This window comes from Phocoena phocoena, chromosome 4, assembly GCF_963924675.1.
Source record: "Phocoena phocoena chromosome 4, mPhoPho1.1, whole genome shotgun sequence".
Classification (NCBI taxonomy): Eukaryota; Metazoa; Chordata; class Mammalia; order Artiodactyla; family Phocoenidae; genus Phocoena; species Phocoena phocoena.
The window spans coordinates 32,097,111-32,124,011 of record NC_089222.1 but is presented as its reverse complement, the minus strand read 5'-3'; the positions used below and the strand labels follow the sequence as shown (position 1 = coordinate 32,124,011).

The window sequence follows — 26,901 nt, the reverse complement described above, 5'->3', positions numbered from 1 at the left end:
GGTACGCTGGGCAATAAACTCAAGCTTTTTATTTAACTTACATCTGCTTAGTTTTTTATTGAGTTAAGTATAAAGGCCCAGTTAATCAACTCATTAAATTGGTCAAGGCAGGACACTTGAACTACATTAACAGGATTTAAAAAGTGGTTGGTCTTTTAGTAGTTCTCTGGTAATCACACACGCACACACACACATACACAAATTGGTAGAGTACTCTGGATATAGGATTTCCCCCCATAATCTTATATAATGTGCTGTTCACAATCCACAGTATTTTGAAAACTATATAAATTGGACATGACCAAATTAGAGATGTCTGATAAACTCTTATAAAGTATTTGGGAACTACAGCTCTAGTCCCAAAAGGATCAATTTTAAACTATAAAAAAGGAAAATTCATATAAAATCACAACAGACTTAACAGACATCTTTGAAAAAAAAATCAAATTGCAACTCAATTTTCTACTTTTTCAAATATGACCGAGAAAAAAGAAGTGCAAGTAGTAATGTCTGCATTTTTTTAAAAAACTATTAACCGAGCGGACTTGGGGAAGAAAAAAAAAACTATACAGTATTATTGCACTCCACGAATGTGCAGAATTCCAAAATGTGCCAGCACTGAAAAACTGCCTTGCATTGAGGTTTTCCAAGAGGTACAACGAGCCTGCCAAGAAAGCATCTGGTCTGTACTAACAGCTTGCTGTCTTCAGTACAGGCCTTCATAATGTCAGTCACGCTGCTCTTGCAAAACTCCCTTAATGTCTGAAAGACACACAGAAAAAATATTTTGTTTCAAAATTCACTCTTGTAAAATCCACTCATTGATCAGAAAAGAACTGAGAACATCTCTGTTAAACAAAATTAACTAACTTTCACCTCTCTATGTTCACCCACATTTGCTTATAAATTTTCTATCTTGAGCATGTGAAAAGAATTTGCATAGTTTTAGGAACTAGTTATTTGAAGGTATGGGGCGGGTATATATGTACAATATATGTACAGTATATGAATTGTGGCCATTAGAAGTTCACAAGTCAAAAAAAAGATGTTACAGGCCCAATTACTAAGCCTTAAACATAAAATTAATAGTACAACCTTACTTTATTTTAGCAGATCCAAACTCTCTTGGTCATTTATAAATTTTAATGAAGAAGACAACCATCTGTTAAACCTTAAGTTGGAAACTCAACTGACAATATATGCAATATCTATTATTATATATATCTATATCTATTATGCTAGTATATGAAATATCTTGCTGATTCATGACAATTAACTGATACCTATACATAGTTACTGTATTTTTAAACTACTTACAGAAGAGTTTTCAGTGCTGATAGGTGGGGCTATGATCGATGGTGTGGGATTGAATCCATATGCACATTGAGCTTCATTTCATTGTCAAGAATTTGAACAAGCTGTTGCATGGATGGAAGGTGACCAGATTCCAGCTTAGACCACACAGGTACATCTATAAAAATAAATGGTACCACCCCTTCCACATTAAAGATGATTCTATAATAGACATTCATTCTATAAACATGTATTGTCTAAGCACACAGCTGGAGATAGAATTCAGCTTCTTGCTTTCATGGAGTTTACATTCTAGTAGGGGAAATATAAAAAGAACTATATAAATAGCTACAAAATCACATTTGTATACTAAAAATCAAAACTAGAAGATGCTATAAGAGGGATATATGAGAGGCTGGGAAGGAGCCTTTGTACTTACTATCATTAAAAGAGAGAGATTATTAAAATTGGGAGATATTATTAAACGTGAAAGCTGAAATATAGAAGAGTGGTACAAGGGAGGCTGGAAAGGTTGGCAGGGATTAGATCAGGGATCAAGAAACTATAAAGTAAGCATTTTCAGCTCAAGAAGATGTATAGTCTGTCCTAGCTACTTAACATTCATTGTAGCCTGAAAGCAGATAACTGAATGGGCACGGATGTGTTCCAATAAAACTTTATTTACCAAGCAGGTAGCAGAGGACATGGTCCACAGGGCTATGGTTTGCCCATGCCTAGGCTACATCATTCAGGGCCTTTTGTCCATGTTAAATGTTCTGGTCTTTATCTTGAGAACAAAATAAGGCCATTTAACAAACTTGAGTGAGTGAAGCAACAAGATGAAATGTGCATTAAAAAAATTTTCTTTTAAATGACTCAAGTGTTGGAGCAGGTGTCAGCAAATTTTTCTGTAAGAAGCCAGATAGTATATATTTTAGGCTTTACATACCAAGAGGCAAAATCAAGGATACCATATAGGTACTTATAAAACCAGGGAGATATATTTCCACAAATTTTTCCATGATGAAACTCAAAACTCTAGGTATGAATACTGAAGTCTGAATGTCATATAATTTCCACATCACAAAGTATTTTTAATTTTTTTAGCCATTAAAAAATATAAGAGGGAATTCCCTGGCGGTCCAGTGGTTAGGACTTGGTGCTTTCACTGCTGGAGCCCAGGTTCAATCCCTGGTCGGGGAACTAAGATCAAGAAAGCTGCGTGGCTTGGCCAAAAAAAAAAGTAAGAGCCACCAAGCAAGATGGATGTACCTAGAGATTATCGTACTAAGTGAAGTAAGCCAGACAGAGAAAGACAAATATCATATGATATCGCTTATATGTGGAATCTTAAAAAATAAAGACACAAATGAACTTATTTCCGAAACAGAAAGAGACTCACAGACACAGAAAACAAACTTATGGTTACCAGAGGGGAAAGGGGGGTGGGAAGAAGAATAAATTAGGAGGCTGAGATTAACATATACATACTGCTTTCTATAAAATAAATAACCAACAAGGACCTACTATATACAGCACAGGGAACTATACTCAATATTATGTAATAACCTATAAGGGAAAAGAACCTGAAAAGAATCTGAATCACTGTGCTGTATACCTGAAACCTACATGATATTATAAATAAACTATACTTGAATAAAATAAAATATAAAGAAATTTTAAAATTGTAAAGCCACTGTTAGCTCATAGGCCATATTTGCCAACCCCTGGTTTAGAGAATATGTTAGAGGATAGCAAGATAATTGTGGCTTGGATTAGGGTGGTTAGCAAGGAAGATAAATAGAAGATTTTTGAAAACTGTAAAAAGTAGAATTGAGAAAAACTGGTAATCCATTAGATATGGAGAGTAAGGGAGAAACCTAGGATGTTATCCTAGGTTTCTGACATGGGCACCTGGGTAGAATGATAATGGTGCCCTTAAGTAAGTGAGAAATGTCAGGGAAGGAGCAAACTGGAGTATAAAAGAATTGCAGGAAGCTGAGGTAATCAACAGTTTGGGAGTAGGTAATGTTCAGGATTCCTGGCTGTAACACCTAGAAGAGAGGTCTAGAGCTCTCCAGAGCTATACATTTAAGGGTCATCATATAGATGTTATTCTAAAGCCATGGGAGTAGGTGAGGACCATGTAAAGAGATAATTTAGCATATTATGAAAAATGGAAAAGCCTGATGCTTATTATAAATCATTTAACATTTATCACAGAATGCAAACTATTCAGAACCTACCATTCAAAGTTATCTCAAATGCACCTGTTGACATACACTGGTTCTCAATCATGTTGCTCAAGAAAAAGACCATCATACATGCATAGACCTAAAAGAAAATACAATTAAGTACAATAGGTAAACTCATTTTCAAATCAAAACAACATCACAAATTAAGTAAGCTTTTAAATAGTCTCATTTTTATTTGGTAATTGCTCTTTTTAAATCTACTTTAAGTTTCTATACAAATTATTACTGCTACTCCATATATTCAGATAGTGTACACAGAAAATTGCGACATTAATTCACAGCTCTATACATTCTGAAGAAATTACGTTATTCCTAATGTAAAGACAAAATTTCTAGAAATCGCATAATAGCCTTAATAAGTTAAACAAAAGAGTACCAGCATAAGAAGGGTTCATTTTAGAATTTTTATAATATAATGTATGAACTCACAAGAGACTAGTGATGCAACTAGTCAGCAACTCCCTGTTTTCAACACAACCTGTCCATGTTCCAAACAAATCATTTTAAGTCAAACTAAAAAAAAGTTGGTTAGAAAGCACTAGCATATTAAGTTACATTCATTCACCTTTTGAAGGCAAATCTATACTGTCCTAAAAGATCAGAGGCTCCTGTTGAACAGAAAAGTTTCAATTTAACAAAATCACCTAAAAGCAGGATGTAGTGAGGATGTCAATTCACAGCCAGCAGTTTCAGAAAAATAAATCAAAATGCCTATAGCAGATGAGAAGGAGATTTCCCCTAACCCCACTTGAGCTAGGTGGGCTTTGATTTCACAGAAGTTATCCTAGCATTTGGGCACAAAGTCTGCTTTCATGAGAACAATACACAAGTTAAGTGTCACGAAAGCTACAGCCTTCAAGTATCCTCTTCCACAGTAGATTGACAATGTTATAAGCCTAAAGAAGTAAAATGCACTAAAGACAATTTAGAATCAACAAAATGAACAAATATAGCACAAAACATTATCAGTAAGTACTTCATTTCTAATTCTTAATCCTATGTAAATCAATATTTTGTTAATAACAGAGTAGAGACACATCTGAATTAGAGGTAGCATCTGAGGATGTTTATGTTAAGAAGCCTTGCCTGTGACTGGAAATAAGTGATTCCCTAAGAAAAAGAAGTACAGCTATGTTCGGAGTGGGCTAAAGGTAGTCTCAGCCTAGAACTAAAGGATAAGACCAGAGGACTCCAAAAGAGAATACTTATTAGAAGGAAACCTAAGTAATCTCATTCAAGAGAGAAATTATTCCCATTTCTCACAGCAGAAAGGTACACCCTCCAGAAAAGATGGTTTTAAGTAAAACAGATGAGAGATCTGGAAGGAGTATATGATGCAGCAAGACCCTACCAAAGAATAAAATAAACAGCACAAGATTCTTATGTATATTTATATTGATTGTTTCAGGTAATCTGCTTTAGGTTACCCATGAACAGAAAAGTCAACGAATAATAAAAACAGAGAATTTTGATGAGAATAAATTGGTGGAAATCCCATTTTTAACATGAATAAACCTATTAATACCCATATTAGTTGGTATAAAAGGCCTACATTATGTATATATTATGTTTTGCTGTATGATTTGGCCCAACTTATATAATCAAAATCAAAATCAGGTATTAAATTATTTTGTGCCCAGGTTCTACTAAAGTAACACCTCTCTGTCCTTCAAATAATAAAAAGGTAAGACCTAATCATTCTTAATGTATAAATATGGAGACTAAGGCTAAAGGAGGTTAAGTGCTTTGCCCAGAAATAAAAAGTGGTTTAAGTTGAAATAGCAAAAAGTACTTAAAAAAAAAAAAAGAAAGAAAGAAAGAAGAAGAAGAATCCATTAAAATATCTCACTGACAACTAAGAACCTACAGCTACCAAAGCTATTACATTACATACCTTGTTTTCTTGGCCCCACTGCCAGATGCTAGGCGCTTGCATGCCAAAGAAAGCAAAAGGATCCTTGCCAACAATTATTAAGCCTATTAACACTAGCTTGAAGACTGACAGGAAAGATGCTATGTGTCTATTAAAAGAAAAGAAGGAAATTCATCAGAAGCTGCAATTTCTCATCTACTTCAAAATTTCTTTAACTCAAGTCTATGTGTATAGACATTTTCTAAACACCAAATCTAAAAATTGCCAATTACACTAGGAAAAAACTAGTAACTAAATTTTATTGTGCAGTTTTAAAACAAAAATGTTTAACATCTTTTGAATCAATCAAAAATTAATTTATAAAACTATAGAGCACTGGCCTTTAAAAATACTATTTTGACAGTACAGAATTTTGTACCACTGACTTTCTATAAAAATGTAGGAGTTCTTGGGCTTCCCTGGTGGCGCAGTGGTTGAGAGTCTGCCTGCCGATGCAGGGGACACGGGTTCGTGCCCCGGTCTGGGAAGATCCCACATGCCGCGGAGCGGCTGGGCCCGTGAGCCATGGCCATTGAGCCTGCGCGTCCGGAGCCTGTGCTCCACAACGGGAGAGGCCACAACAGTGAGAGGCCCACATACTGCAAAAAAAAAAAAAAATTGTAGGAGTTCTTGATCTACGGCCACAATAAAAATTACATAAGAAAACACATCTTTAGAAGGGTTGCCATCTCTGAAATGATCTTCCTCTATTCCTTGTTACAGAAAAATTCTTCCATATTTGGATCAAATAAACTTGCCATTTATAAAACTGTTCTAAGAACAGTTTTCCAACTAAGAAATTATAATAACCAAGGAAAGTTAATTGAACCAATTCACAAAAGTTTATTTACAAATGTGAAAGAATTCACTTAAAAAACTCGTTTATAAACTACAGAAATTTACTTACCTATATATTGGTTGAGGGAGGTAATTCTCTCCTTCAATGCGGATGTCCGGGTACCGCTGGCTAATAACCCGCATGTACTCCTCAAACACCCGCCTATAACCTCAGGAAACACTGCAGAAAAATGAAAGTGCTTCCAATTAGGTCGTTTAGAATATGACTAGATTTATTTTGTAGTTATACAAAGCCTAAAAATTATTACCCAGATTAAAAATGTTTCTCAAGAACAGTCACAAACTAATAATGATTGATGCTGGATACATGAACTTTTCTCATAGATTTCACATATTTAAGTTATCTTCCCTTCAAGTAAATCCTTCTATTAGAACATTAAACTTTATAGATCTGGGTTACTATTGGAGAGGAACAAATACCTATTCAGAGAATCCACCATATTCTGAGCTCTCAAATCATTTTGCCTTTTTTTCTGTTGTTGTTGTTATCAACAACTGTATAAACACTGAAATGAAAACAACTCTTATTTATCTGAAATAGGGACTTTCAAAATTTGGGCACAGGAAGCTTAAAAAAATACCAAGGCACGAGACATGACACCCTGTTTCTTATTCCCACTCTACCCTTGACTAGGCAAACATGCCTGCTCAATCACAATAAAAGAAACTTGAAAAATTCTTAGAAAAAAAAAATTCTTAGATCCTTTCTGACTCTAAGATTTGATTCTATTTTGCAAAGGAAAACAAAGATTGGGAAGATACTTTTCAGCAATATGACAGTAATCTATGTCATTACTCCAGAAATTAAGTCAACAGCATCCCATCACCTTCATTAAAATCTCTGAAAAACTAGGCTACGGATATATATTTGTTGCCCCAGCAAGAAAAGGGAGATATGCCACCAGAATGAATATACAGGGGGAAAAAAGTACACTGAAAACTTTAGTAAGACATTGATGAAAGAAACTGAAGACACAAATAAATGAAAACATATCTCATGTTCGTGAATCAGAAGAATTTATATTTTTAAAATGTCTATACTACCCAAAGCAATTTACAGATTCAATGCAATCCATATCAAAATTGCAATGACATTATTCACAGAAATAGAACAAACAACCTAAAATGTGTATAAAACCAGAAAAGACCCCAAAGAGCCAAAGCAATCTTGAGAAAGAAGAACAAAGCTGGAGGCACCATGCTTCCTTATTTCAAACTATATTACAAAGTTACAGTAATCAAAACAGTATGTATGGTAGTTGCATAAAGACAGAAACACAGATCAATTAGACAGAAACCAGAAATAAACCCACACATACATGGTCAATTAATTTTTAACAAAGAAGCCAAGAATATACAATGGGAAAAGGAGAGTCTCTTTAATAAATGGTATTGGGGGGCTTCCCTGGTGGCACAGTGGTTGAGAGTCCGCCTGCCGATGCAGGGGACACGGGTTCGTGCCCCGGTCCGAGAAGATCCCACATGCCGCGGAGCGGCTGGGCCCATGAGCCATGGCCGCTGAGCCTGCGCGTCCGGAGCCTGTGCCCCGCAACGGGAGAGGCCACAGCAGTGACAGGCCCGCGCACCGCAAAAAAAAAAAAAACAAACAAAAAAAAAAATAAATAAATGGTATTGGGAAAAGTGGACATGCAAAGAATGAAACTGGACCACTATCTTACACCACACACAAAAATCAACCCAAAACAGTTTAAACAGTTGAACAGAAGACCTGAAACCATAAAACTCCTAGAAGAAAACATAGGGAGTAAGCTCCTTGACACTGGTCCTGACAATGATTTTTTTTTGGCCTTGACACCAAAAGCAAAGGCATCAAAAGCAAAAACTAAACAAGTGGGACTATGACAAACTAAAAAGCTTCTGCACATCAAAGGAAACCATCAACAAAATGAAATGAAGGGCAACCTACACAATGGGAGAAAATACTTGCAAATATAACCTCTGATAAGGGGTTACTATCTAAAACATATAAGAAACTCATACAACTCAATAGCCAAAAAATTAATAACCTAATTAAAAAATGGGAAAGGGCGGGGCTTCCCTGGTGGCGCAGTGGTTGAGAGTCCGCCTGCCGATGCAGGGGACACGGGTTCGTGCCCTGGTCCGGGAAGATCCCACAGGCCACGGAGCGGCTGGGCCCGTGAGCCATGGCCGCTGAGCCTGCACGTCCAGAGCCTGTGCTCTGCAACGGGAGAGGCCACAACAGTGAGAGGCCCGCGTACCGCAAAAAAAAAAAAAAAAAAAAGGGAAAAGGGGGGAATTCCCTGGCGGTGCAATGGTTAGGACTCAGTGCTTTCAACTGCAGGGGCCTAGGTTCAATCCCCAGTTGGGGAACTAAGGTCCTGCAAGTTGGGTGCATCCAAAAAAAAAAAAAAAAAAAAGGGCAAGGAAAGCTGAATAGACATTTTCACAAAGATGACATACAAATGGCCAACAGGTAGATGAAAAGGTGCTCAACATCCCTAATCAACAGTGAAATGCGAATCAAAACCACAATGAATTATCATCTCATACCTGTTACAATGTCTATCATTAAAAACACAGTATAAAGCAATGAAGGTACCACTTGGTAGGAGGGAGCAGAATCAGTAAGAGATAGCAGGGTGAAACCCGAGATGCCAACTTTGTCAATGATACGATCATCAAGGAAAAAAATACCACAATCATCAAGGAAAAAAATATCGACCACCACCACGACCAACTCAAGGGATCAGCAACAAGTTTATATCTGATAGGGAGAACCAGTCCAAATATTAGTAGATCTCAATGTAAGAAAACTCACTTTTCAAAAAAAAAGAGAGAAATTCACCACTCTTTCTTTACAAGTAATACTTCTTTTACATTTAGAATGAAAATTTCACACAAGATTAAGTCCCTAAAAAGTATGAAATTTTTGCAAAGGGAGACAAGTCTCTATTAACTAAATACTTAAAAGAACTTAATCTCCAGACACCTTATCTTTCCTAAACATTCACCTTATCCAATATTTTATTATTACTGTTGTCAGATTCACAACTGCTTTCTATATAAGAAAATTTTAATGTTGCTTTTGTTTTGAAGATACTACCAAAAAAAATGTAAAGCACTTATATGCCTAACTACCTTGAAACCAAGAAATGCCACCTGATTTCAATGCCTAAGTTTGCATCGGTGTTTACAATGGAGTTGATGATCTAAAATGATAGTAGATAACTTTTAATGCATTAATTGAGAGCTGGAGACTTACTTGAGTTGAAATTTCCTTGAGTTGAAATTTCCTTTTTTATAGATGAAGGGGAAAAAATTGAAACCCAGAGAGATCAAGTGACTTCAGATATGGTCCCTGCCCTTAGTCAGGGCTGAGACCAGAACACAGACTTTGTGATTTGAGATCCTAGGCCCTTTCCATTAAACCTCAATAAAAGTTAGATAATGTAAGAGCTAACCTTCCCTGTGTCCACAAAGCCACAATCAAGTACCCATAAAATAGCAGATATCTCTTGAGGTTCTTCCATGATGAAGATATAGATTCTCCCTCTGGGTGAACTAAGCCTGTGGACCCCAACAGTCCTCATATTTGCTCTGGGACTTCCAACCCTTCGTAAAGGAAAGTATGTCTATATGCAGGCCACACTTTAGGTCAGAGTCCTCCTAGTCACCCAGTTTTCTGGCTATTATGCTCAGAAGCCTAACTCTATCCTTGATTCTTCAGGTCTCAACTCCTCAGTTAAGTCACAAATCTTTGTATCAAATTTCAAACAGAATCAATCCATAATCTTGAAATATAAAAAGGACTTTAGGGGCTTCCCTGGTGGCGCAGTGGTTGAGAGTCTGCCTGCCGATGCAGGGGACACGGGTTCGTGCCCCAGTCCGGGAAGATCCCACATGCCACGGAGCGGCTGGGCCCGTGAGCCATGGCCGCTGAGCCTGCGCGTCCAGAGCCTGTGCTCCGCAACGGGAGAGGCCACAACAGTGAGAGGCCCGCGTACCGCAAAAAAAATAAATAAATAAAAATAAAAAGGACTTTAAACCTTTTAACTTTCTTCAAATTTCCAGTTATAAAATGATAAAGTCGTGGGGATATATAATGTACAGCATGGTGACTGTAATTAATAATACTGTATTTCATATTTGAAAGTAGCTAGGAGAGCAGATCTTGAAAGTTCTCATCACAAGAAAAAAATTAATGTAACTGTATGGTGATGGACGTTAACTGGACTTATCATGGTGATCGTTTTGCAATATATACAAATATCAAGTCACTACATTGTACACCTGAAACTAATGTGTTATACCTCAAAACAAACTGTACATTTCTTATTTCTGAAAAATGAAGTAGTTTACAAGACTGACACAACCTATTTTTAGGCAAGTTTACTTATGCATTAGTAAACTTTCCTCCCTATATTTGCTTTGAGACTTGTGAAGAAAAAACAAGTAACTTTTTCCCTATGTAATAATTTTCCCCAAATGTTCAAATTGTTTTGAAATAGCCATCTCTACTGCTGACAGATGTTTTCCAAAATAAAACATACCTACTGTTTATCAAGGTGGGCAAAATGTTAAATTAAAGGCACACATGGTAAGGAGCCAGTAATCATTCCACCTCTACCACCACACCCAGTTCTTTCAACTTTTCACTCTTTCTGGGTCAGTGAGTAAAACTATATAACTCATAGTATACCTTCAACGAATAAATATGTAAACATGCTAAAAATATGTTGTAGCTGCTGCCTATTTCTTCCGCCCCTGGACCAAAGGCCCTTAAGTAAATTAAACTGTGAAAAGAAATCTTAATTTAAGTCCTAATCACCTTGCAAATCTCCTTCTTGCAATACAAAAATATCTTACTATATGGAGTCAACTTTTGCAGTTGTTTAATTTAAAATATTTTACACAATACTTTTCTAAGATTAATTTTCTAAAAGAAAGAACTTGCATACAAATTAGATCATCTTTCTGTAATGAACAGAAAGAAAATTTAAGCAATTTGTCCATGTTATTTCAAATAGATTCTGTGCTTTTTTAAGTCCATCAAGTTTCAGTCTCCTAATCCATGGTGCCAACCATCCCACTTTTCCTTTTCTATACTAATATCTGCCCCTAATTGTAGTCAAATGCCTACTTATATCAACTTGAGTCTGTCACAAACCCCAACCTCTCCTATCTCCTAATTAAAGGAAAATGGGGCAAAATCTCAGATATTTACTGTTATGAAGTAAATACTTGTGATTTCTATTTTTCGCATCTCTTGAACTCACCTTCCCCTTTTATTTACAATAACCTCCCCTCCAATTATCCTCCCACCCACACATAGGATTGGATCCTGTTTATACAATAACACCCAACCCCTTGCCAATATCTAATGTTCCAGAAATGTAAACCTGTCATGAAGGCTTGAGTTTCCTCCCTAAAAATGAAGAACTGGAATTTTAAAAAGTAACTATCTCCAGACAGGTAAACATTTAATCAGAGCTGTTGTAGGGTAGAGGAGAGTGGTAATCTTTCAAAAGTACTGAGGAGGACTTCCCTGGTGGCACAGTGCTGGAGAACCCGCCTGCCAATGCAGGGGACACAGGTTCTATCCCTGGGCCGGGAAGATCCTACATGCCGCAGAGCAACTAAGCCCATGTACAACTACTGAGCCCACGAGTCGCAACTACTGAGCCCACGTGCTCTACAGCCCGGGTGCCACAGGAGAAGCCACTGCAATGAGAAGCCCACAAACCTAAATGAAGGATAGCCCTCTGCGTGCTGCAACTAGAGAGAGCCCATGTGCAGCAATGAAGACCCAGCACAGCCATAAATAAATAAATAAATAGTTTTTAAATAGTAAAAAAAAAGACTGAGGAGATAAATCAATCTTCAAAGAGAAAAAGAAAAACGAAATATATTTTACTGAGAAGAATACAGATGTGAGCCAGAGCAAGAGTGTATGAAATCCTCTCAGACCTTTCAGTTTTCTATTTCAGGCCATCTTCAGGCACTGATGCATTCCTGCCTTTGGATTCTATACTATTCTTTTAGTAGTTTTAAACAGATTTCCAAATATGTTGTTTAAAGCAGTTCAAAACTGGTTTCTCTACTTGCATTCTAAGAATGTCAACTAATATTTCTCCCATGGTGTATGCAGAAAATCAGGAAGGTATTTTTACGATGCTTTCTAATTGTCAACAGCATTGACCAATGCAATGAACACTGGGTTTTTAGAGGTAATCTTTACTTCTCCTTGCTCTGTTTAGTAGAAGCACTAATAGACATTTGTCTGGTGCATTACCTGCTCTAAGTGTTTTAAGCAATGAAATCTGAACAAGGGGCTCTATAAACCATACAAGAAACAAGATATTCAGGAGTGAACAGACTAACCTTATAAATGCTTTTTTTAAAAAATTACAAACAAGAGTGCTCACACAATGTTCACAGCAGCACTATTTACAACAGCCAAGGCATGGAAGCAACGTAAACGTTCATCAACAGATGAATGGATAAAGAAGATGTGGGGCTTCCCTGGTGGCGCAGTGGTTGGGAGTCCGCCTGCCGATGCAGGGGACGCGGGTTCGTGCCCCGGTCCGGGAGGATCCCACATGCCGCGGAGCGGCTGGGCCCGTGAGCCATGGCCGCTGAGCCTGCGCGTCCGGAGCCTGTGCTCCGCAACGGGAGAGGCCACAGCAGTGAGAGGCCCACGTACCGCAAAAAAAAAAGAAGATGTGGTACATATATACAGTGGAATATTACTCAGCCATAAAAAAGAATGAAATAATTCCATTTGCAGCAACATGGATGGACCCAGAGATTATCATACTAAGTGAATGAGCCAGACAAAGACAAATAGCATATATCACTTATATGTGGAATCTAAAAAAGATACAAATGAACTTATGTACAAAACAGAAATAGACCCACAGACATAGAAAACAAACTTATGGTTACCGCAGGGGTGGGGGAGGGATAAATTAGGAACTTGGGATTAACAAATACCCACTACTATATATAAAATAGATAAAAGACAAGGACCTACTGTATAGCACAGGGAACTATATTCAATATCTTGTAATAACCTATAATGGAAAGGAATCTGAAAAACTAACTGAATCACCTTGCTGTACACCTGAAACACTAAATCAACTATACTACACTTCAATAAAAAAAAAAGGACTTTGAATGAAGTCCTTTGAATGAAGATCAAAATGTACATCAGAACTTGCTCAGCCTTTTGTTTTGTTTTGTTTTGTGTTAATTGCGGTGTAGTTGTTTTACAATGTTGTGTTAGTTTCTGCTGTACAAGGAAGTGAATCAGCTATATGTATACATATGTCCCCTCCCTCTTGGACCTCCCTCCTGCCCCACCCCACCTGCCATTCTACCCCTCTAGGTCATCACAGAGCACCAAGCTGAGCTCCCTGCGCTTATACAGCAGGTTGGCACTGTTTTACACATGGTAGTGTATATATGTCAATCCCAATCTCCCACTTCATTCTCCCCCTCCCCCTTGTCCACACATTTGTTCTCTACATCTGTCTCTATTCCTGCCCTGCAAATAGGTTCATCTGTACCGCTTTTTAAAGTTTCATATAAATGCATTAGCATACGATATTTGTTTTTCTCCTTCTGACTTACTTCACTCTGTATCACAGACCCTAGCGTTTACAGCACTAAACAGGTATGAGCTTATCAGGTTTAAGAACTGTATTATATGAAATCAAGTGATTTCCCTTCCAGCTGCCTCACTCTAGGAGCACCACAGTGGCCACCACAGTAAAAACGCATACGAATACAAAATATGCCTAACATGGCTTCTAAGATTCCAGGCTTCCTGGGACTTCCCTGCCGCTCCAGTGGTTAAGACTCTGCGTTACCACTGCAGGGAGCTCGGTTCGATCCCTGGTCAGGGAACTAAGATTCCACATACCATGTGGTACGGCCAAAATTAAAAAAAAAAAAAAATTTCAGGCTTCCTTAGAGTTTTTTCCAAAGATTTGATAAACCTAAAATTCAATTAATGATCTGTTTTTATTCTCTTCCTTCTTTGTGTCTTATTCTTGAGATCACTAGTTTCTAGTTTTCCTATACCTTTGGCATAACATTTCAGGAAAATTTTGCTGCAGACTATTCCACAAAGAATTTATAAATTGTGGGCTTCCCTGATGGCGCAGTGGTTGACAGTCCGCCTGCCGATGCAGGGGACACGGGTTCGTGCCCCGGTCCGGAAAGATCCCACATGCCGCGGAGCGGCTGGGCCCGTGAGCCATGGCCACTGAGCCTGCGCGTCCGGAGCCTGTGCTCCACAACGGGAGAGGCCCACGTACTGAAGAAAAAAAAAAAAAAAAAAAAGAATTTATAAATTGTGTAAGTTCCTCAGCTCTTTGTGGGGAAGGAATTTTATCTCTTTACTCTGGAAAGCATTTCTCATCAACAGATTTATAAGGTATGGCAGCCACTCAGTAAAAGTGACTTGATAAAAGCATTCAGTAAATGGTGACTTACCCGCATTTTGCAGGAATTTTTGTCTCATCTTAAAATATTTCATACATAATTTGATGCTTCTGTTAGAGGAAACACTGACTGAAACCGCCCGCCCTGGCCAGGCAAAGACAGTAACAATGTGCATGAGTTATTTTATGACAGGAGATCCTTGTCAGGAACACGAACTAACAAGCCACCACCAAAGGGAAGAATTCGGGAAAGGTCAAAAAGAGAGAGGAGGGGCTTCCCTGGTGGCTCAGTGGTGGAGAGTCCGCCTGCCGATGCAGGGGACGCGGGTTCGTGCCCCGGACCGGGAAGATCCCACGTGCCGCGGAGCGGCTGGGCCCGTGAGCCATGGCCGCTGAGCCTGCGCATCCGGAGCCTGTGCTCCGCAACAGGAGAGGCCGCGGCAGTGAGAGGCCCGCGTACCGCAAAAAAAAAAAAAAAGAGAGAGGAGATGCCACATGTCCACCTCCCAGAATCCTCCTCGCTGGAATCCATCTTGGCTGAGCAGTTGCACGCGCCACCAGGAAGGACCCTGAGTCTGAATGACTGGCCAGAGACAACCCAGAAACTAACCCATTACCATAAAACCCGAGACTGCGAGTCACGTGGCAGAGCAGTCCTCCTGGATTCCCTTACCCTCCTGCTCTATGCCCAGGCGCCGCTTCCAAATAAAGTCTCTTGCTTTGTCAGCATGTGTGTCTCCTCGGACAATTCATTTCCAAGTGTTAGACAAGAGCCCACTCTCAGGAAGGGGTCCCCCTTCCTACAACACTTTTATTCTTTTCAATACATTTTTTAAAATTGAGATATAATTCACACACCATAAAATTCATGCTCGGTGTATTTTTATCATTTGTTAGATAGACTGATAAAAAAAATATATTGTGTTCTATGCTAATTCAATGGCAAAACTGGATATGTCTCTTGTTTGCTTTACTGCTTTCCTGTTTGTCTTATACTTTTACCTGTTGGTTGTAGACTGACTTCAGACATGAGAATAAACTCGATTAAAAAACCCAGGGATCTAAGAAAGAAAACCACCAACAGAATAAGCAGTAAGGGTGTGTTGGCCAATAAGAGCAGCAGGAAGATGACTGACAATAACACAATGAATTCTGGAAGTTTAGCCCCATCAGCAGAGATGGAGGCCAGGTCGAGAAGGTTACTGAGTGAAGAGTATGTTCAAAACTGACGTTTTACATGTATCACATTCTATGCCTAAAAGCTACCAAACCAGAGGTCAACCAAGTAGAAATCCACCTGAAAGGAACAGTATCAGAAAACACTGATCTATACTCCAGTTAAGAATTTTTAAAGGGAAGTGAGGAGGGAGAAGACAGGTTATGTCAGAACCAAATACAGTGTACTCCCACGAGATTGTACTCACTTTTTCAATAAATATTGCCTGATGACAGGTACTGTTTTAGGCTCTAAAGATATACGGCAGCAAGCAAAACAGACAAAAATCTATGCCTTTCTGATGCTGGCAACATTCTAATGAAGAAGAGAGAGTAAGCTGTAACAGTCTAATGGAGAAGATACAGTTCACCAATTGATAATATCCGAAGCTGTTTCCCTTGTCTTGCTTGAGAAACAGGAACGAAAAAACAAAACAAAACACCTGAGGGACTATGGAAAAAGTGTCACAAATTGAAAGAGCAAAAACATCGAACAAAAGATTCAAAACAAGAACCGACACCCAAAAATATTCTGCAAGAAGCAGAAAAGGATAAAAGAGGTAAGGAAGGACTGTAAGAAACCTCAAAACCAAAAGCAGAATTTAAAAAAATATTTTAAGGCCCTGAAGAAGAAAATTGATGGGTGGAAAACTAAATCAGTGTTAGAAGATGAATAATAAAAAGTACAGAAAATCTGAATAGTATCATCAATAAATGGAATCCACAGATACATCAGTTTTTTCCTATAGAAAACAGCTTGAGAGACCACAGAATATTTACAACAGTTGACCATCTATGTTAGGTCACAAAGAAAGCCTAATAAGTAGGTGGATGAAGAATGTCACCAACTATCAGTAAACAAAGGATGCTGCAACCATCAAGCCACTGCAGACACCCCCAGCTGTGCACCCTGAGGAGATTCAGGATGGGAAAACTCTTGCATCTTCCCATACACAGAAAAGCACTAAATTCACTAACTTGAGATGTCTGGTTTTCTTTAATTAACAGTAATCTTTTGATGTTCCGATAACCTGGAGGTTTTTTTTTTTAAACTCCTATATATTCTGGCTCCTCCCTTCTTCAGAATAGTCCCTCAGAGTTGAGAGGCTGTCTCCTGAGCCTAAGGCCTCAGTATGTCCGTGAAATAAAACATAACAGCAAATGTCACATTCTCTAATTACAGTGCAATAAACTAAAGAATTTTAAAAACCCAACCCACTTTAAGATCTTCTGGTAGGAATATTAACTAGTTTAATTATGTCAAAATTTTAAATGTGATACCCATTAACGTAATAATATTTTACTTCTATGGATTTAGTTTATGGAAATAATTGGACAAGCACACATGATATCTGAGGACAGTCATCTTAACAAAGTAATTTTATGAAAAATTAGGACCAACATTGTAAGGTCGGATCTTAACAAACGGCACCGCGAAACAGAGGAAAGCTTCAAGTGAGCTTTATTAGGGAGCGCTCCCGGGCGAGGTTCACTGGTCCGAGAGAAAGGGGCCAGAGAAGTCGTACCCGGGCGAGGGTTGGGCAAGATTTTATAGGGGAAGAAGGGAAAGGGGTGTGGTGAATCTGGGAGGGCGCAGGGTATTCCTTATTTGGTGGTCTTTTCGGGTATCCTGGGGGACCGTTAGTCCCGCCCATCGAAAGGCGGGAAGGCTGGGCCGGGTGCAAAGTCCCCAGGTCAGTTCCTGGAACTGGGTGGTCCGGAATGTCTCCAGGGCAGTTTCTGGAACTGGGTGGTCCGGAGAATTCAGTCTGATGCAACCTGTGAATCTGATTGTGTTCCCCTGCCTCGGGCCAGTTGGCCTTACAAACATAAATATTAAACAAACAGATTCAGTGGCTTAAATAAATTAAAGAATACCCATCTTCGGGAGTACTGTGCCTGTTGATACAGAACAGTATCTGCCGATATGAAAAGATAAGTGATGAGGGGAAGGCAAATTTCAAAAAAAGCATACAACTATAATCTCACTAATATAAAATTATATAGCATTATGTTTCTGCGCGAAGAGTCGGCTTGAAGGAGGTTATTCAAAATGTTATTAAAGGTTATTACAAGGATATTTCACTTTCTTCCATATACTTTTTTAAAAATTATTTTTACAGTTAACATGTTATTTTCACAGTGAAACTGAGAAGGATCCTGTGGGGCTCCAGGGCATGGAAGCCTTTTTGTCCCCCATTTCTTATAGGCAAGACTCCAGCCTCCATGAACAGTTGCTAATCAAGGGAGGAGCAGCCAAGAAACCACCTGAGGGAAGATTAAAGGGACCAGAGAAGCTCATCAAGATTAAGAGACCCTGCACACACCCTAACCTTGTCCGCGACCCCACCCTTGAATTATTGCTGTAAGACTCCTCAAATCCTCCTGGGTTGGGACACATAGCTTTTCAAGGCAGGAGCCCGCTGTGTTCCCCTTTGCCTGGCAAAGCAATAAAGCTATCCTTTTCTACTTCACCCAAAACTTTGTCTCCGAGATTCGATTCCGCACCAGTGTACAGAGAAGCTGAGCTTTCGGCAACAACAGCCAGAGAGCTATTTTCACTTTTTTAAGCTGAAAGTCAATAAGTAAAGCTTTCAAAGGTTTATTTACTGCAGGTCTTATTACAACATTAAAGACAATACAAATAATAAGTTACGATAATGAGCACTTGATAAATGGCAGTAGCAGGTACACTGTGCTAGGTGTTTTTTAACTGATTAGCTGACTCCAGCTCTCCTCATTTCCTGTCTCCTCCTCTCCCTCTATGCTGAGTCAGGCTTCATTTGCATGTGTTCTTCTTTTAGCTAGTAAAGCTCATTCTCTGTATCTCCTGGTGGAGTTCCCCATACCCTTGCAAAATTTCATTTCCTCCTCTGCAAAGCCTTCCAACTCTCCCTGAATAAGTAATCCTTCTCTCTGGGTTTTTAAGACTTCTTTTAGAACACTCAGAACAGAGTGGTTTACTGTTAATATTGTTTACATGTCTGTCTCTCCCACCAGACAACTGGTCTTCAAATGCTACTGTGAAAAACAAATTCGTATCTTCCTAAAAATTGGACAAAACAGGAAAACAAGTGGCATGAAAAAGGGGACATTAAAAACAAGGGCCTGGGCTTCCCTGGTGGTGCAGTAGTTGAGAGTCCGCCTGCGTCCGTGCCTGGTCCGGGAAGATCACACATGCCACGGAGCGGATGGGGACCCATGGCCGCTGAGCCTGCGCGTCCGGAGCCGCAACAGGAGACCCGCGTACCACAAAAATAAAACAAAAAAACAAAAAAAAACAAGGGCTTGATAACACAACACTGTAAATCAACTATCCTCCAATAAAAATTAAAACAAACAAAACAAAACAAGGGCTTAATTATGAGCACTTCGTGCTAAAATCTGTGACCAAGATTTCTTCCTTATCACTCCCAAGCTACACCCCAATCAAGATAAAGTATGTGAAAACATGGTTTTCCTTTTTGAAAAGCAGGGATGGTGACAAAAATCAAATGAACCAGAGGACTCCAACTATACTCTTAAGTGACAAAGATGGAAATGAAACATATATGCATGCTTTTACTTTTTTCCTTCAAGCTTCTTTACAGTACCTAATAATAGAATATTAGAGGTAACTGGAATGCAACCAACACCCTTATTTTACAGATGAACAAGTTGAGAGCTAGAGATTAAATATTTCCCCGAAGTCATTCAGAAGATAAAAGGCAGATCGAGTTAAGAACTAGGCCTCCAAACTGCTAGTCCAGTAAATGCTCACCTTCCCAGTACCTATACCATTCAAAATCTACGAGGTTATTTATGAGATTTCCAAATAATATATTAAATTTGGTCTCTACCACTTACCTTAATGGCAAACTGTAAGGAAACAATGTTCCCATTTTCTGTAAGAGAAGATAAAACCTTAAACCATTCATATTTTACTTACATCTAAAAGCTTTGAACTAAGGTACTTCATTCATTATTAAGAAGAAACAACTATTTTGTGCACGGCATTCAGTTAGCTCCTGAGCTGTTTATTGCTTAAAATTGTAAAAAAAAAAAAAAAAAAAACAGGGCTTCCCTGGTGGCGCAGTGGTTGAGAGTCCGCCTGCCGATGCAGGGGACACAGGTTCGTGTCCCGGTCCGGGAAGATCCCACATGCCATGCCGTGGAGCGGCTGGGCCCGTGAGCCATGGCCGCTGAGCCTGTGCTCCGCAGCGGCAGAGGCCACAACAGTGAGAGGCCGCGTACCGCAAAAAACAAACAAAACTGGTGACTAAATTCTATGTAACTTTAAAAATCTAACATAGTGGCGGGTGCAGCAGCCACCATTTTATTTGTTCTCTAGAGCACTCTGTACTACTCTACAATCTGAATCAACTTCTTATTACTCCTTTACTTCACTGTTTCTAAGTAGTACATTCTTCCTATTTAGCCTCTTTTTAAAAACCAAGATTTATCTTATAACCATTAGTGTGTCACAGTTTAAATGGCCACAGTTTTTTCCTTCTGAGTGGTATACAGAATAATGGTGTATCTTACAACCTATCATACTGTAGGTTTGGAAAAATATAATAACTGTTATTTAAATTTTTAGTTTCAGTTACTGTGACTATTTTGGGGAGATGAAAATTTCTTTGTAGGATTTTCCCCTGGCTACTGTGTTTTTAGTTTTAAAAACTCAGCAACAAAGCAAAACAAACTTACGGTTACCAAACAGGATAGGAGTGGGGGGAATAAATTAAGAGTTTAGGATTAACATATACACACTACTATATATAAAACAGGTAAACAATAGGGACCTACTATATAGCACAGGAAACTACACTTAACATCTTGTAATAACCTATAATGGAAACGAATCTGAAAAAATATATATATACTATATATACTTACATATATCTGTAAGTAAAAATATATACTATATATATTTATATATATAGTATATCTATAACAATCGCTTTGCTGTACACTTGAAATTAACACAACATTGTAACCTATGCAAATTTTTTTAAAATTCAGGATTCATCCCCTTCAGTCCCCTCCACCACCCTGCAAAAAAACCCATAAAAATTGTCTTCTTTTTTTATCACTACAGTGAATGGCACAGCATCGCTCCAGAACTCAGGAGTCACCTGTGACACCTCTCATTGCATGCCACCTCTCCGGCCCCTCAAATAATGTAATCACCAAGAACTGCTAAATTTATCTGCAAAAAAATCTCTTAAACCTGTCCCTTTACTCCTACCACCACCCTTCTATTTCAAGCTCCATTGTCTCTTGCCTGGGCAACTCCAAGAGTCCCCTAAACTGGTCTCCCCACATCTATTTTTGTGTTCCTTGCAATGTCTTTTCCACAATGATACTTACTGGTTTTTCTGTAACATAGCCATCCAGACCTTCCAGGGTCTGTGCTACCTTCTCTTTGGTCTTTAAGGTCAGCAGCCTTGGCCTCAAGAAATTATGTTCCCTTCTTGGATTGGAAGAATCAATATTGTGAAAATGACTATACTACCCAAAGCAACCTACAGATTCAATGCAATCCCTATCAAATTACCAACGGCATTTTTTACAGAACTAGAACAAAAAGTCTTAAAATTTGTACGGAGACACAAAAGACCCCGAATAGCCAAAGCAGTCATGAGGGAAAAAAACGGAGCTGTAGGAATCGGGCTCCCTGACTTCAGACTATACTACAAAGGTACAGTAATCAAGACAATATGGTACTGGCACAAAAACAGAAATATAGATCAATGGAACAGGATAGAAAGCCCAGAGATAAACCCACATGGTCAACTAATCTATGACAAAGGAGGTAAGGATATACAGTGGAGAAAAGACAGTCTCTTCAATAATTGGTGCTGGGAAAACTGGACAGCTACATGTGAAAGAATGAAGTTAGAACACTCCCTAACACCACACACAAAAATAAACTCAAAATGGATTAGAGACCTAAATGTAAGACTGGACACTATAAACCTCTTAGAGGAAAACCTAGGAAGAACACCCTTCAACATAAATCACAGCAAGATCTTTTTTGATCCACCTCCTAGAGTAATGGAAATAAAAACAAAAATAAACAAATGGGACCTAATGAAACAAAAGCTTTTGCCAAGCAAAGGAAACTACAAACAAGACGAAAAGACAACCCTCAGAATGGGAGAAAATATTTGCAAACAAATCAACGGACAAAGGATTAATCTCCAAAATACATAAACAGCTGATGCAGTTCAATATTAAAAAAACAAACAACCCAATCCAAAAATGGGCAGAAGACCTAAATAGACATGTCTCCAAAGAAGACATACAGATGGCCAAGAAGCACATGAAAAGCTGCTCAACATCACTAATTATTAAAGAAATGCAAATCAAAACTACAATGCGGTATCACCTCACACCAGTTAGAATGGGCATCATCAGAAAATTTACAAACAACAAATGCTGGAGAGGGTGTGGAGAAAAGGGAACCCTCTTGCACTGTTGGTGGGAATGTAAATTGATACAGCCACTATGGAGAACAGTATGGAGGTTCCTTAAAAACTAAAAATAGAGTTACCATATGACCCAGCAATCCCACTACTGGGCATATACCCAGAGAAAACCATAATTCAAAAAGACACATGCACCCCAATGTTCACTGCAGCACTATTTACAATAGCCAGGTCATGGAAGCAACCTAAATGCCCATCGACAGATGAATAAATAAAGAAGATGTGGTACATAAATACAATGGAATATTACTCAGCCATAAAAGGGAATGAAATTGGGTCATTTGTAGAGACATGGATGGATCTAGAGACTGTCATACAGAGTGAAGTCAGTTAGAAAGAGAAAAACAAATATCGTATATTAATGCATATATGTGGAACCCAGAAAAATAGTACAGGTGAACCAGTGTGCAGGGCAGAAATAGAAACACAGATGAAGAGAACAAACGTATGGACACCAACGGGGGAAAGTGGCCAGGGGGTGGGGGTGGTGGTGTGATGAATTGGGAGATTGGGATTGACGTGTATACACTAATATGTATAAAATGGATAACTAATAAGAACCTGCTGTATAAAAAAATAAAATTCAGGAAAAAAAGTACAATTGATATAATAGCAAAAAAAAAAGAAATTATGTTCTCTCCTACTGTAAGGTCACTGAACGTGCTATTTCCATTGCCCAACAGTGCTCTCTAAACACATTTTATCCTTCAAGCCTCAGTTCAAAGTTCATTTTCTCATGGAAACCTTCCCTGACCCTGTGACTAGGTCTCTTTCATATCATATTACTTTCCTACAGCAATTAACACAACTGTAATTTAATGTGTTGTCCATGGATTAACGACCGCCTTCTACTCTTGCCTTTAACATCTATGAGAGCACTGAACAGAATTCTCAGCACCAAGCAAAGCACCTTCACACAGTCGGTGCACAAATATTTGTTAAATATACAAATGTTGTCTAAGTAACTAACATGATCTCTATAACTCCCCATTTCTCAGATTTCTTCAATTCAGCATTTTACTAATCTTGATCAGTATCAACACCCAAATCAGACTTAGGCCTTTATTTTCTTGCCTCCATACCATGAAAGCAAACGCTAAGTTGGTATAAATTTCAATTAAAATCTGTTCTTCTAGTAGTTGCTTCATTTACCTCTTAAAACTCCATTTAGAAGTTGGTTGTCCTAAAATTATAGCAGCGGATTCTTAAATTAACAAAAACTGGAAAATTCTGCTGTATTCTGCTTATGTTTTGATATATTAACTTTAACCTACTATTCTTAGTAAATCAACTGTCAAATGTTCAAATAAGTGTTAACCATAAACAGCTGTAGATAGTAATCTCTTGAAACTCCAACAACTGATAAAATGCTGTAAATCTGATGACACGTTAATTCACATGTATGGGAGGAAAAAAGCATGCATACAAACATGCCAAACAGTACCTGTCAGAATACATTTACACAAAAAAAATCACAAGAAAGGAAAATGTGACGAGGGAACTTTATTTTAAGCTCTGATTAGAGAACTTCCTTTTTTATGTTTAATACTTAAACGTCCAAATAAGCAGTACAAATTTTTTCCCCAAATATGCAATCAATGTCATCTAACTTATCTAATTCAATTGCTCAATCAACGGATGTAATAAACCAAACACTCAGGTACATAAAGTAAGTCTGTGCTTCTCTGTAGGCTTCCAGAGGAGCCACATTTGTCTTGTTCACCAAGGTACCTTTAGCCCTTGGCACAAGCAGGTACTGAACGAGGATTTACTGAGAAAATACATCAACACAAAATAGGAAAGTTTGTTTTAAGCTATTTTGCATGCTTGATCTCTCTCCCTTCAACTCCATTTATGTGTTGGGTTATTTTTTTCTATTAGCAATTAAAAAGTGCCACAATTAACAGATGATATATTGAGCTAAAGTTAAAGAAAGAGTACTCATAATAAATATAAAATAATAAGGGACAAAAGCAATGGAAAGAAAGGTAAAAATTGTTTTCTCCTTTGTTAACATTGGTAATTAATGAAAAGTTGCATTTTATAGCACTCCGATTTCAAATGGAATTAAAAGAATTTTCACATATTTACCCTCAATTGTCTTCGCTTCCTCTCCTTTCCCAAACAAACTTGCAAATAAATGCCCAAGAAACTCTACCAAAATCAGAAACCAAATATTCACTTTCCTATACACACATTAATCTCTGGGGGAAAAAGTAACAAACAAGCTAAATTTACCTGTAATGGGTATGGCATAGGGCATATTAATAGTTATTTCCCATCTACAGATTAAAAAAAAAAAGGGAAGGATTTTTGTATGTAATGTGCTCAGGCTGACTGCAAAAGAAAATACTTAACAGACTTTTGTAATTCTCTACTTAAAGAAAAAAAAGGAAACAAAAATTAAGTATCAAAAGTTTAACTTAAGTACTTAGACTTTTTTTAAAGTTTAATTTGAAGGACTAAATGCCCTTCCCCCTACATTTGTTTACACATTTTCAAAACTTTATAAGGTACATTTGTTAAATTATTGTGACAAGTATTCCAATACAAGCAACTGTAAAAGAAGAGTATTTTGGAAAAGCCCAAGTGAAACCAAGACATACAAAATAGAAAAATTACATAACTTGGAAAATACAGTCTTTTTTTTAACTACTTAAATCCAAAAGTATCACACTTAATCCTTAACAATATTTATAAGTTAGTAAGATGACTGCCACTTTCTAATGGAAAAAAATAAATATGGAGAAAAAAGTCAGAATAATCAAGCCATAACTCCCCCTTACAGTATCATATACGAAAGATGATATGATGATATATGCCAAGCACATAGCAAACACTACAGAGAGCTTTTTTTAATCAGAAGGAAGTTGCAAGGTTTTTAGTTTTCACTCCAAAAATAAAGACTTACCATCTTATTTTCTGACTCTCTTTAAACAGCACTTAAATTGATTTAATATTAAAGATTTGCTTAGTCTTTAAAGATAAAGCAAAAAAACTAGTTGGATAAGTAGAAAATCTAAACTTTAGTACACTTATATTAATACATGAAGTTTGAAAAACCTGATTTTAAATGCATTATGGGCAACACCAATGTTCCAAAGTATCAGGACTCTGAAGACTTACTAATCCAACCATCCTATTCTGAAATAACGTCACCTTTTGAGATACGGGATTCTAATTTCCACAACTTTACAATTTTGTTTGTTTTTAATCTGAGCCTTTCAAACCGTCCCCAACACCACTTACCTTATCACATGCATTACTGCTCTGCTTCTAATATTTAACTAGGTAACCACAAAATCACTTACAGAACATTGTCGAAAAATGCCGGGTGTGGGGGGAAAAGGGTTGTTTTTTCTATTTCTCTGAATGCCCAAGAGATTTAAAAGGCAGAACTCATGGGAGTAAGGGGAGTGGGGGAGAAGATGCAGTTGTCTGGGAGCGAAAGGTTGTCAGAAGAGCAACGTGCTCCTTTACAAAAACACTTTAGAAATTGCAAACGGAGACTCAGCCTCCCCGTCCAAGCTTATCAGCTGTCAGAATCCCTACGCTCTCACCCAACAGTCACCCCGGCGGATCCTGGAGAAAAAGGCGTCTGTCCCTCGCGGGTCTCCTTCAACGACCCGAGGTGACCTTCGCCTAGCGGGGCAGCGAGGCCGCCTGGCGTACCCCGCGAAAGCCGAGAGGAAGTTAATCGGGAAACAAACGCTGGAGCGCCTTCGCCGACCCTGCGCCGACTCATGCCCACCTCCGCAGGCAGCCGGGTGGCCATGGCGTGACGCCGCCGACCCGCCCTCCGTACTGACAAGTGTCCCCGCGTCTTCGCCTTTCAGTATTTAACCTTCTCGTGCCCTCCTTCCCCATGCCCTCCATTATAGGAACCAAAAAAGAAGTGAGCGGTTGTGTCTGGAGGCAAAGAAGGCGGCCTGGCCATCCCCGGGAAGAGCCCCGGAGAAGGTAGGCAGCGGAAGGCTGCTGGCACCGTTCTTCCGGGACAGGGAAGGTTCAGCTCTCTAGGCCGCAAAGCCGCGGCCTCGCATAGTGAGAGGCGCCGAGCGAAGGGGCGGCGGGGCGCCGGCGCACATACTCACCAAATCTGGAACTTGAGCAGCGGCCCCGTGGCGTACTGCATCTTTAATCTCTTGCCAGGCACGCCACCCAGGTTGGCCGAGGCATCGCTCCGGACCACCGCTGACGCCGCCACCAGGAGAAGTAGCAGAAACCTCATCTTAAACGAGCAAACCACTTCGGCCGTCCTCAGACTCAGACTGCAGCCGGCCCAAGGTAGAGCCGGAGCCGCGAGCTGCTCCCCACCGCGCAGGCGCGATCCGCCAAGGTCGTGAGGGAAGCTGGAATGCGCCTGCGTATCCCGGCCCCTGCGCGCGCTCTGGGAGGGAGAGCTGACCTGTTTCACGGTCCTGACCCACCATCTTGGATGTGCGCGGAGACTCTTGGGATGGAGT

The 26,901-nt window shown here is 38.9% G+C and overlaps 1 protein-coding gene across 1 annotated transcript; it reads right to left on the bottom strand.

Annotated features, from left to right (window-relative positions):
- Positions 1–31: 31 nt before the first annotated feature.
- Positions 32–26,757, bottom strand: SELENOT (selenoprotein T). Its single transcript, XM_065876411.1, has 6 exons — positions 26,530–26,757; positions 6,368–6,478; positions 5,443–5,569; positions 3,540–3,627; positions 1,318–1,471; positions 32–762 (listed from the first exon to the last, which is right to left on the bottom strand). The coding sequence occupies exons 1-5, from the start codon at positions 26,664–26,666 to the stop codon at positions 1,347–1,349; spliced, it is 588 nt and encodes a 195-aa protein (XP_065732483.1). The 5' UTR covers positions 26,667–26,757; the 3' UTR covers positions 32–762; positions 1,318–1,346.
- Positions 26,758–26,901: the final 144 nt, after the last annotated feature.